We start from the raw sequence: 13,065 nt of genomic DNA on the forward strand, positions 1-13,065 counted from the left end.
CTGGTAGCCTGCCTCAGCCTGCCTCCACAGTGTAAGACAACACAGACTTCCTTTTTTGGACTATGCCTAATTCTGATTTATCTAGCACACTACTTAACTCATTCCTCCTTTGAATCTCAGCTTCCTACCCCTCTGTCTCTTCCTTCAGACATCATTCTTGTTTCACTAAAACTTGCTACTTATTCTTGCCACCAACGTTCCACTTAATACTTTGTCATTTGCTTAATATACACACAGGTAGAAATCTAATTTATTAATATTGTTTTTCTATTTGCCGTTGTGTAATGGACTGATCGCATATATATTTTTTCCACAGATAAGAGTAGTAAGAAGAAAACTTTATGTTAGCATGCACAGAAGTATTTCTCAAGGATGCAGGAAGTAGTTTGAAGGAAATTCTTAGTTGATGAGAACTAAAAAAACATCAGCTGTTTCAACAAAGAATCTTCTAGAAACTAGCAATGGCTTGAGTGATTTGTAAATCTCATAAACAAGTGGTGTGCTACAGTAAAAAGGGCATTCTTACGACCAGAGACTTGCAAAGTCCAATTGTAACTTGCATGAATATATTGCAAAGTGTATATGAATTCTCTGCGTCTTATTTATAAAAAACTGTGCTCGAAGAAGCTTTCAGCTAGCTTGAGCTTACCCATTCCTAAATTTATGAAAAGCAACATCATTAGAATTGAAATTTTGTTTGTTCTGGTTAGTCTGATCAAAGAAAGGCAAATAGATGAGAGGGAGAACTAAAAATAAATTTATCCTCCCACCACCAAACCACACTCTTATATAGCAGGAAAGACACCATGCATATAAATAACTTTCACGCACCCTTTCACCTGGAGGGCCAGGCGGACCATCATTGCCTGAAGTACCCTGAAAAAGAAGAACAGTGTGTTCAAAGATGAAACCTCCATTTTCTTTAAAAAGAAACAGCCTGCAGCTGATTTGTATAATGTGGCTGACAGTTACCTTTGGACCTGGTTTGCCTGTGGGGCCTCTTGGACCTCTTGAGCCTCTTGGACCCTGTCAAATAAAATTTAAAATTAAAAAAGACAGAATCACAGAATCACCAATGTTGGAAAATACCTCTAAGATCATCCAGTCCATTCATCCACTTATCACCAATGTTTCCTACTAAACTGTGATCCTCCATACAACATCTAAACTTGGTAATTGTTGAATACTGTAACAAATTCAAATCAAAATCATTTTTCACACTATGGTAATTAATATAGAAAAACCTCTGTGTTGCAAAGCAAAAGTACATACTGTTGGTCCTCGCTGTCCTCTGGGGCCTGGTTTGCCATGTAATCCCTGTGAAGAAAGTACAGAATTAATACAGAATAATATGCAGTATAGTAATACTAGCCCTTATTTTTTTTGCTTTATTATATTTCTATGTATAACCAGTAGATTCCTTTCCTTAGGCACAGTGTTAGGTTAGAATTGCTATGTATTCTAATGAAAGGAAGGTTAAAATTCTGGACAGTATTCCAGTAGAAAAAGGAACTTGAATGGTACTTTATAATCTCTTTATATCTTTATAAATATAATCTTTATAATTGGGACAATGACTATCTTACTAGCATATCACATACTAGTGTATACCTTTAAGCAAAATTAATGATAATGCCTGCTTTACATTATATTTTAAAAAAGCACATATTCTTGTGTTATTGGTGAAAAACCTTACACTGAAGTATACGTGCAGTTTGGTGGTGTTAATTATGATATAAGTAATAATTTAAAGAAAGCTTTACGAAGACTTGATAATTGATCAACACAATTATACTTTTATAATTTTAAATCTGCTCTTTGATGTGTTATTATTTTACTTTTTTGTTTGCTGCTTTGTTTTTGATCTGATATCCTGATTAGCAGTCATGTCTCATTTAAACCAACAGGGATGAAAGGAACATTGCTTTGCTGCTTTCCTCTGTTCATAACATCATATTCTAAATAAAATAACACAAGAACAATCTAAAGCATACAAAAGCAATGTAAATGCAATTAGTTTTTTCTCCTATTTCATGTTAAAATCATGAATTTCTGCTTTTCATGCTGCAAATTAAAATAGACTATTAAGAACAATATTAATAAACATTACTTTAGTTTGACTTAAGTAGATAATCTTTACAAATTTCTATCCATTCTCTCACTTCTGCAAATTTCATCAGCCTTGTAGAAACATATTCAGCTCTATTCTGTTGAGCTTTAGAGTCAGCAATACAGTTGCCTGTATATCATATATCATTTTAAGTTTGAAGAATGCGAATAATGGATTTTCCCTCACAAAGCAGCAAAATCTGTAATTTTTTATCTCTTTGGTAGTAGTGTATGTTCATTATCTTGTTTGGTATATTTTACATTTTCAAATCTCAGACTATAAGGAAGCTTGTGGTAAATCTGAATATTTATGAAATAGAAGTTGAATTCCCTTGAGGGTAAACTGAATCATAGCAAGTCAATGAATGCGACACAGGAAAACACAGTCCTTGCCAGATCACTCAGCTGTACTGTCAAATCAGATGCTTAGCAAAGGCAGTATGTTTCCTGCGTTTCAAACTTATAATTGTGGTAGCGTATTCAACGAAAAGTGTCTGAGCTCCTGTATGCTTAGATTAACACTTTCAAGAATGAGAACTAATGACTGAGTATGTCCTGTTTTACATAACTGTCAAAGGCCATCTCAAATGTAAAAAGCCTGTTTTTATAGTTCCTTGGATAGCAGCTTCAGTGAATTCCCATAGCACAGAGTACCAAAAGGTAACTGTCATGCAATAAATAATTATCATACCCTTGCACCTTTCTCTCCATTGGCACCTGGAAATCCTGGGAAACCAGTTGAACCCTACATAAAAAATCAACGCAATTATCATTAAACATTAATTGAAAAAACTGTAGTATAGCCAGTATTTAATTTATATATAAAGCATAACTCCAAAATGATGCACATTTTACATCATGTCAAACTTGCAAGTGTGACAGCACTAACAAACAGCTGTAAATTAACTTACCATCCATCTTAAGTCCAGAATGTATTTAAAAAATCAATGTATGGAATGAACATTATTTTTCACCTTAGGTATTATTCATTAAATCTGCACCAGGATCATTATCAGTCCACTAGAAATAACTGCAATTGTATCATAACAAAGTGAAACAAGGCCTTGTCCCTCACAGTAAAATAATTATTTTACAACATAACTGCATGTAACGTAATTGTAAGTGTTGCCACTTCTCAACAGCAGTTACTCCATTGAGCTGAAAATGAATGACCTCTGGTCATTCACTGTAAACTGACCAGTGGAAAGTTTCATTTAACTGATGCAATTTGTTCTTGTGGCCATACGCTTGTCAAGGATGCAGAATTTATGTGTAGATTATCTGACTTGGTTCTATGCATGGCAACTACTCCCAGGAGCTATTCCTGCTTCTCCTTTTTCACTGATTTTTTCCTGCTTACTGCCACCAAATCTGAACAGAGCTATTTTCTACTTGATTTCTAGTATACAGTCCAAAGGAAGAGGAGACTTGTTAGCTGCCAAGGTGTTAATTTTTCATAAGGCAGTTAGGGCAAAAGAGTTGACAGACTTGGTAAAATATACTTTTACTGAAGATGAAAAATCAAAGCAGTGTTTGGTTTCGTCAGTCACTCAAACTACTGGTCAAACTCCTTGCTGTGATATTCCTGTGATATCTGTACAGCTAGTTAGTATTTTAGTGGCAAAGAAAATGCATATAACAAAAACTTTAAATAGAAGTTCTTTCTGCTCTTTGAAATTTCAGTGAATAATCATTTCTTCTTCTTTTAATTCATCTTACGTTGCACAATTATGCATTAATGAATTCGGGAACAATACATCAATGATGGTGACTAATGAAAATCTGACTGATAACTCACTGGTACAGTTTTCTTCAATCTCTCCCTCTCTTCCTCTCAGTTCTTCACCATTTTAAAAGTGAATGAAATTGCAAAAATTCTGTTCTGTGAAGCTCAAGTATATTCTTTGTAATTAAAAGGCTGAGAGGAAAAAAACAACTTTAATGACTGGACACTAATAGATATGACTTGGGCATAAATATATATAAAATACTTTTTGCAATTGAGCTAATAAAAAAGGAACGGCAGAAGTAAAAACATATTGTGAAAATTAGCAATTTATAGCAGTACAAGGAAAAACAAGTAAATTACAACAAAAGGAGTAACGTAAACCTCAACAATATTGGAACAAGACTTTTTAGACAGCTAATATATTCTTCTACAGTTTTTCTCTCTCTCTCCCTATCCTTTATGTTGACTTTAACTGGACTGTGACTAAGTCACAAAACAATTCTTCAGTGAGTTGATGCATTTTAGCTGTCTTTTTTTTTTCTTTTTTTGAAGTTTAAGCGATAAATTAGAAGAGCAAACAGTGAATGTAGCTTGAGAACTATATTCCATTGTAATGCAATGAAATGAAAATTTAATGTAATGCAATTCTTGAGTAAGTCTGCTGAAAAAAGTATCAGTCAGTTTTTATTTGAAGTGTTACATCACTTTTGTTCTTAGAACTGAATAATGCAAAACGTCTTTGATCTCAGACTTTTCAAAAGACAGTTCAAAAGAAGAACAAAAAGAGACACTGAAATCTTAGACGTTTGATTTAAGAAGTAGGAGGGAAAAAAACATGTTTGTCAAGGTGAATTGTCTTCATAAATACTTTCCAGAGATGGTTCTGATATTTTTTTTGTTAACATAGAGTGTTCAGTGAATAAGCACTCTTCAGTTAGTTCATCCATTTGACAGAAAAGGACAAAATGTAGGCCAGTCAGAAAAAAAACAAGCTAAGCTTTGCTTAGGCAGCCGGGTAGTTGTTGTTCTGCCAAAAAAGCATAGTTTCAAGTTGGAAGATGAAAATAGATCCCAAATTAGAAAAAAGTTGAGGATTTTACTGCAGACTGATTGTTCAGTTATGTAGGAAGGGGAAAGAGATTCTTCTTATGATGCTGTCCCAGATGACTCATCTTTACGATGGTCTGGAGATGCAATGTCTCCCTCATTGCCTTCTCTACACTGGGAAACGTCTGTAGAATAATGTTTTTTTATTCTATGTCTTCTTCTTAATAAGAAGAGGCAGTAATGACACAAATCGAATCCTTGCATCACACTAAAAATTACCATCACTTTCAGCATCCGTCTTAATCTGACTATAGTGCTTATTCTCTTTCAAACATATAAGTCATTTCTTTTTTGATATAATTTAATGCATGCCAGTCTGAAGTTAACACAAATTATAACTCAGAGAATGGCAAAAGTTTGAAAGCAGTATATTCAATAAGAAATTTAATGTTCCTTGAAGAGCCAGCCTTAGAGATCCAAGATTTTCTAAGACTTTATTTCAGATAATGATTATCAAGAAAGAAAATGTGAAAAACAGCGTAGGATTTACAGTTTATATACAGCTCACCTTTGGACCTTGTCTTCCTGGATATCCTGGCAATCCAGGTACACCAAGCTTGCCCTGTAATAATAAGACAGTGCTTAATTTTAGTTTAATATTTTCCTTAGTATTTCAGCAAACTTTTATGGAAAGTGTTTTTTCCACAACTTAGAGAGTTGACATTTTATAGAATATAAATGAAATAATTTTCTCATTTGAACAACTAATTATCAGTGAGCTTAGTTTCCCAAATCTAAATAAATATCTCACTCTAGTGAATGAGTTCAACAAAACCAGTACCCCTTCGTTGTGGGATGTGGTCATGGAAGTATTAATATTCTTCAAGAAATCAAGGTATTAGGAGATTGTAAAGAAGAAGAAATTATTTTTGCTATGATGGCTTCTTTGTTTTCCATAAGTTTTTCATAAATAGGCATTTGAAAAACCAACTTTTTTAATCACAGGTAATCTGTTTATGACTATGGTAAATCATACTCTACTATTTGCAGGCAATAGATATATTAGCAAATATGGCCACTTTGCTATGTTCTGAAAAGAGAACAGGATGAACAGTTTGATCAGCATTGACCTTACCCATTTCTAGAAATGAAATACTGTACCCCATGGAGTTGATCTTTTCAGATATTTAGAAAACAAGTGATGGCTTGCTGCTTTCAAAGGCAGGGGAAAGCAGTTTCGACGTTTAAGAGATGGAAACTCTGGGGAAGAATTTGACTGTTCTAAACACTGATCATGTTCCAGGCTGTTACATTTTGGAGAAGATTTAAATGGAAAAGATATGATTATGCTATATAATATGGTATTCAGTAGTACTGGAAAAGATGAAGGAAGTACGTGTATGTGGAAGGGAATTTGCCAAAATAAATCTACTTATTCTTAAAAAATAGAGCACATGAATAAAGATGTTGTGCATTATCATATTCATGGCAGCGCAGAGGTCTGGCTGAGACATTATTAAAGAAGAATTCTTTCTTCAGTTTATAAAAATAGGCATAATGCTACCAGTTATAAGCCACTCTGAAAGAAGCAGCATGCCCTACAATGATTGAACTCTAAAACACTGCATCAAGTTCTGCTAAATTCAGAAAGTTTTGTCCTTTATGACTGAGTAAGGCCCAGCCACCTAGGTTCCAGGTGTGACATGGATACTTTTTGGTTCTAAACTCCTTTCTGATATATTGCTTATTTTTTTGACACCCTACTTGGCATTTCCTTGACTAAGCCAATGCAGCCCTAACAATATGGGAGTTTTCTTATCATACAATCAGCAGAATGTGGAGAAGAGGCTACCTGTTATTTTCATTACTGCAGAAGAACAGTGCTTTTGCATAAAATAAAGGAAAGGAACAGGACACTGACAGTTACTCATAGAGGCATTTCCCTAATATTGTGATGAGATTTAAGAGTTGACAAATATTATTCCAGTCTTTGTTCTAAAATAAATATTACAGGATCAACCACATATCATTTTTCCCTGGCCTAATGTATTCTGGCAAATTATCCACAGAATATTGACAGAAGATGTTTTACTTTCAGTGGGAAATGAAAGGAATAAATATTTGTATTTGTGTTTCTTTTTTTTATGTTTTTGATTCATGACCTTGCTAACAGCTGTTGAGATATCTTGCAAATCTGTGAAGATTAATTCATAAATAGTTCCCCATAGCTGGGGAAAGCCGAAAATTATTCTTTTTTTGAGTGATTGAACTAAGCTTTTGGACAAATTCTTTTATAAGAACTTGTAAACACCAGACTCAAATTGTAATTTTAACCTCTTGCTGATCTATTAATGGCGTATTTGTAAAAAGAAGTAACTGAATGAAAAGAGTGTTTTTTTCAAGTTTTCAGAATACATCCTGTTCTTCCCTGAAAACTCCTAAAAACTCTGTTAATTTTTAATTAGTATCACATTTAAGACTTCAGTCTTTACTACTAGAATGATAGTTGGATAATTAGATGGATAGATAAATAGATACATACATACATAATTAATGTATGTCAAATATAATGTTGGAAAAGTACTAGCTGTTCCTATTTTGAAGACAGAGAAACTAAGAACTGTAAACTCTACCTCCTGTCCTATTTATTTTCAAGATACAACCAGCAATAAAACCTCAGTTAATAAAAAAATACTAAATGGAAATATTTTCATCAGCATCTTCTCACAATATACATAATTCTGACCCATTTTTTTTGCTTATTTTAATCATTCTTTCCCAGGTTTCCCAAATGCCACAATCTCTTTACAGATGCTCTCAGTAAAATACATGTACCTTCTTCAGTCTCCTTTCCTCTTCTATTTCCATTGCAAGTGTATTTTGATGAGGTCAGCATTACTCAAGCATTTGTGCTTATCTCTGTGTTTGTTCTCCTCTATATTTCATTTCCCTATTCTTTACTCAGTCTTCCCTCTAAGCATTACGTTTCACTTTTACCAAACTTGTTTTGGGTTTCTGTTCAGGATATACTTTCTGTTTAAACCAATCTTCATGTCAAAATTTATCATTATGTGGCAATGAATATTAAGTCGCTCTCCTGCAGCTCCTTTTTTTCCTTTGTGCCCAAGTATTTCCTCTGCATTGTGTTTTTCTTGATGTACATGTATGTAATTTAGGATTGTTCTGCTTTGTCTGCCAATTAAGTGCTATAATGTTGTTTTGCAACTTGCAAAGTATTGATTTCCCAATACATGATCAAATATGAACTCCAGTGACCTGCTTTAGTAGTGTTTTATAAAAACTACTGTTAGGTAGCCTAAGATCTTGCAGACCTTTCTGTGTGTCTTTTTAGTGATGAAGATCACAGGCTCCATCTACTTTATAAGGTAGTTACTGACCTTTTCCCCAGCAGGACCAGCAGCACCTGGGTCCCCAGATGGACCTGCTCGACCTTTTGGACCTTCTGGACCATCTTCTCCTCTTGGGCCAGGTTGACCAACTTCTCCCTGAAATACAACATTATATAAATGAGCAGCAATTGACTGTGTGCATACATTAGCAAGGCTACCAACAAATACTTGAAAATAATTTTTCAGTAAACATAAATGGAGATTAAGAAAATGCCACCACTCATGTTCATTATATAAATACAAAAACATGTAAACTGAACTGTACTTGTGCAAGCGTTAGAGGCCACTGTCCTTGTCTGAAGAGAGCTGCATTTTGAAACTGCTTCCCAATTTCATGGGAATTTTAATGAATTCCAGTAATTACTACACATATTCTTGTGAAAGCACTCTCATGGTCCGTATTAGAATAATTTTTGTATCCAAGAAGTTAAATAGATACCATTATCACAGTTACTTAAGTATACAGATAACAGATACAGGCCAGTAGCCTTTTGTAATAAGTTTTTTTTAAATTGTCTCTGCAACATTTCCTCTGACAGAAGCATCTATTGTGATAAAGTACATTTTGGTAGAGATAATATAAGCTACTATTAGGTTGAAATGGAAATATCCTTGTTCAGAATAAATTATCTTCTTCAGGCAGTATTGCATCTTGGTATCTTGAAAAGGAGACTCCCTAGGAAGTTCAATGAAAAGGATATCAAAGATTGACACTCGCTTCTTCTTTCTAACTGTGCCATTGCTGATTCATGAGATCTAGACTGGCTCAAATCTGTGTTTGTGCAGGGAACAGAAACAACTTAAGCTAAAAGTTTTTAACTGTTTTCAGTGTAAATTTATTTGTTCACTTCACTGATCCTCTCAAAATAATAGCACTTAAACATTTTAAAATTGTATGGGCCATGGGCCAATGCTTACCCGATCACCCTTAAGGCCCATGTCACCCTTAAATCCTGGGAAACCATCTTCACCCTAAGTAAGACAAAAATAGATGTAAGAAAACTGCCAGTGAAAGAAAACTGGAGGTTTTTTGTTGTTGGTGGTTGGTTGGTTTTTTTTGTTTTGTTTTTCAATATGTAATAAGAAAATACAATAACTTAAGATCAAAATAATCTGTTTCAGACATAAGGTAATTCTGATATATTTATTGCTGTTTTAGAGTAAGTGTATCAGCATGCTTTATATGACTTTATAGTTTGCAAGTTCCTAATAGCATAATATCAGCTGTTTTAAAAAATGTTTAAAGACAGAGATGAACTAATTGCTCAGCTTTATTACAAATTATCTTACAAAATCATTTGTTATGTCCTAAACATTTTTTTATTGTTACTCTTTTTAATAATTCCATCAACTTAATTAAGTAAAATATTGGTGGCAAATTGTACAGTGGTATTTTTTTTAAGTAGCAGAACCTCCAGTTTGTTTAATTTAATTTTTTTTTTTATTTTAAGCTTGTGTCTGAATAGTGTCATGAAAGGAATTAAAGAATTGGCTGATAATGGAATCCTAATTAAAAAAATAAGACAAGAATGTTTGTCTCCACTAAAGGAAGAAGTATTCTCTATACAGTAGATGGACGTTTGGCAACACAGTCTTGCGTGTTTTCATTGGCTGATATGATGGAAAGAAGATAGAAAAGACAATGGACATTACATTTCATATACAGAGTAGCAAAAACAGGTACATATTATTTTTATTCCTAATGAGAATTATTATTTACTGCCTAAAAAGTTATAGTAGAAAATTTAATGCAAGCATTTTAATAGGTTTCCTTACTGAAGTATAAGAAGACAGTACTCATACAAGTTTCATTTACATCTGTATGAGTTAGTTTGGTTAAAAACAGAAGCCTACAGAATTATTCAGTGGAGTTGTTCACTACTTAATCTAGCATGACTTATTTGTTTTTGCTTCAGTCTGCCTTAATCTAACGCATCATACAGCAACTGCTACAACATTACAGAAAGGTTGGAAGGGACCTTTAAAAACCATCCAATTCCAGCCCTCCTGTCATAGGCAGGCATACCTCCCACTAGACCAGGATGCCCAAAGCGCAACCTGGTCTTAAATGCCTCTAGGAAAGGGACATCCTCAGCTTCCCTGGGCAGCCTCAGAGAAGCCTGAAGAACTTTCCTAATGAAGTTTGGAGAATAAAAGGCTCTGAGGAGATCTCATTGTGGCCTTCTAGTACTTAAAGGGAACTTATAAACTGAAGGGAAAACAAATCAAACACTCATATATGTAACTGATTTATCTATTTTTTCATAGATGGATTTTAATCACTCATTAAGACACAAGAAAAAGTTGCTGCTCAGTCTCCATGGGTATTAAATATACTCTTGTTTTTCAGATTAGATTTAATGAGGAACTCTAAAAAGTGCATAAAAGCTAGATAAACGGTGATGCAGAAAAGCATGAAGATACGTAGACTCTTTTGGCATCTGAGCCTGAAGGACAGATTTCTAGTGCTCAAATTGAGGCTTTTTGGCTTCTACTTTACAAGTAGTCTTCTACTTTAGAAATACACGTATAAATATATACACAGTAGCCAAGGGTACCAGGGTAAATTTGTCTGTGTGAACAGCCAGTATATATGACTGTTGTCTCTCTCATTCTGAGTGCTAAGAAAATTTGGAATTTAAACCACCATTGGCTGTAGCTTCAGCCACTTCAGGCTGTCAGAAGTCAGTAGAGATGTTTGTTACAGTAAGAGCATTTGCTGTATGCAAAGAAGTAAAATTACTGTAGATGTAAAAGCTTTCTTTATATTTATATACGTGCATCTGATCAGGGTTGTCTAACACTCTGGCAAAGCCAAAAACCTAGGTAAAAAATGCCTGGAACCTTGAAAGCTTTTGGAAGATTGGGTACATTAAAAAACAAGCAAACAAAATCTAGCCTACAGCATTATCAAAACAATAGAATGACACTACTGCTACCACAAATCTCTTGAATGGAATGAGCTTTTCAGCACCTACTATAATATATATTAATAAGAGAAAGGATGTCAAATTATCTACCACAGAGCAATTTAGAGATGACTTAAATTGGTGTCAAGAGGATCCAAACTCACTTTAACAACTGAACATTTTCTAACTGCATTGTTCCAGTGTAAATAATCATAGAGGACACAGATTTATGAATTGGGCTTGGTATGTCCTTGGTATGTAAGTCAAAAATAAACTGCTGCTGCAAGAGAAAACCTGCAACAGTGGAGACAGAAGAAGCTGCAATGAAATAACACAGAAAAAGAGAAAGGAATTAAAAGCTCTCATAGTTTTACCTTTTCACCTTTGGATCCCTTGAGACCACGAACACCATCAGCTCCCTAAAGAAAGAATATTAAGAATTACTTACATGCATATAATAAAAAATGTGTGAGGGGAGAAATCTAGCAATTAATTCTTACCTTTACTCCCCGAGGACCTGGATAGCCAATTGGACCTTGAGGACCTGGAGGCCCCTAAAATAGATTGAAGCAAAGAACCTTTGTGCAGTATTTGGTTAACAAGCATTAACCTAATCCTTATTCCCTCACTATACTGCAGCAGTCGTGTGTGACATCAAAATAACTCTGTACTGATAGACTTCTCAGCCTTCCTGCTATAAAAAAAAAAGTCATGGCATTTCAAGGGAAATTAAACTATTACTAAACTTATGAATTTAGTTCTATTTGCATATTTAGGAAATAACTATACACATTATAAATAATATGAAACTGGTAATTTCAGAATGTGAAAAACAAAAGAAAACCAAAATAAATATTTCAAAATTAATGACAATTTGCCACTAGTGGTTTCTTACTGGAAAAAAATTTATATGATAATTATGATGATGACAGAAGTCAAAAGTATAAATCAAAATAATGATAATTATAAAAACATGTCTTAATAAAGAGATTACAGATCTGAAAATTAGAGGTCTCATGGTGCTTAATCAATACTGACTGGTATTTGGATGTTGTTATTTACTGTTTGCTGAGTATTTAAATTATGTTTAACTTGGATACTTCGCAATTGCTGGTGGTGTTTAAATAAACAGGGTTCTTTATGCTGTGGAAGTAAGAAAGCCTGGAAACATACAGCTATGTGTCTGAGGCTGACCTGCTTTGTTGATTCTCTGATGTTGGAGATGGACACACAGCACAATCTTTCCTTAATAATAAGGTTTTCTGCTTTCAAACTGTCTTTATAAAACCTTTAGGCCGTTAAAATCTCTAAGAAATAACATTTTCTACCAAGTCTGGCTGAAATTAATTAGTAAATTCAAACTGTATAAGGAAGAACTGGCAGCCAGTCACATACACTTACTTTCAAAACAAATAATCTATGTAAACTTAATTTTCATGAGAAACTAAGGTAAATTCAACAAGCCTCTAGCTGATAACATTCTGGACAAATACTAATATTAATACAAATATTATGTAAACAAATAGAGAAATTTTGAAACTCACCAATGCACCTTTCTCTCCAGACTGACCCTCTTTGCCAGGATGACCCTGTTTTAAGAGAAATGTATCTGCTTTGGAAAATAATCCATTTGTCAAATGATTCATTATAAAAATAAATTTATTAATCACTTAAATTCCAAGTCAGTTGAGAATCTTTTCTATACACGTAATTGGTTTTATTGAGGAGAGTAGTAAATCTCAAGTTTTGCCAGACATGGTCCTAAATAACATATAGTGATTCACAAAAACCATTCATGTTTTGGTGTCATCGATATCGTAACATGTTTTTGATATGTCTTTTATGACAAATCCCCATTGCT

The 13,065-nt window shown here is 33.8% G+C and overlaps 1 protein-coding gene and 1 long non-coding RNA gene across 5 annotated transcripts in view; one reads left to right on the forward strand and one right to left on the reverse strand.

Moving 5' to 3' along the window:
- The window catches only part of COL11A1 (collagen type XI alpha 1 chain), a 203,138-nt gene that overhangs the window by 48,085 nt on the left and 141,988 nt on the right, over positions 1–13,065 (reverse strand). For all 4 annotated transcript variants that reach the window (XM_048945451.1, XM_048945453.1, XM_048945452.1 and 1 more), the window contains 10 exons: positions 12,749–12,793; positions 11,705–11,758; positions 11,579–11,623; positions 9,214–9,267; positions 8,284–8,391; positions 5,454–5,507; positions 2,801–2,854; positions 1,273–1,317; positions 973–1,026; positions 832–876 (listed from right to left, as the gene is read on the reverse strand). In XM_048945451.1, the coding sequence (XP_048801408.1) occupies positions 832–876; positions 973–1,026; positions 1,273–1,317; positions 2,801–2,854; positions 5,454–5,507; positions 8,284–8,391; positions 9,214–9,267; positions 11,579–11,623; positions 11,705–11,758; positions 12,749–12,793 (558 nt within the window). The remainder of the gene's footprint in view (positions 1–831; positions 877–972; positions 1,027–1,272; positions 1,318–2,800; positions 2,855–5,453; positions 5,508–8,283; positions 8,392–9,213; positions 9,268–11,578; positions 11,624–11,704; positions 11,759–12,748; positions 12,794–13,065) is intronic.
- Positions 1–13,065, forward strand: part of LOC125693472 (uncharacterized) — a 39,766-nt gene that overhangs the window by 17,170 nt on the left and 9,531 nt on the right. The window contains exons 8-9 of the long non-coding RNA XR_007377112.1: positions 8,298–8,375; positions 9,844–9,975. This is a non-coding gene — a long non-coding RNA (uncharacterized LOC125693472). The remainder of the gene's footprint in view (positions 1–8,297; positions 8,376–9,843; positions 9,976–13,065) is intronic.

The sequence above is a fragment of the Lagopus muta genome, chromosome 5, assembly GCF_023343835.1.
Source record: "Lagopus muta isolate bLagMut1 chromosome 5, bLagMut1 primary, whole genome shotgun sequence".
NCBI classification, from domain to species: domain Eukaryota; kingdom Metazoa; phylum Chordata; class Aves; order Galliformes; family Phasianidae; genus Lagopus; species Lagopus muta.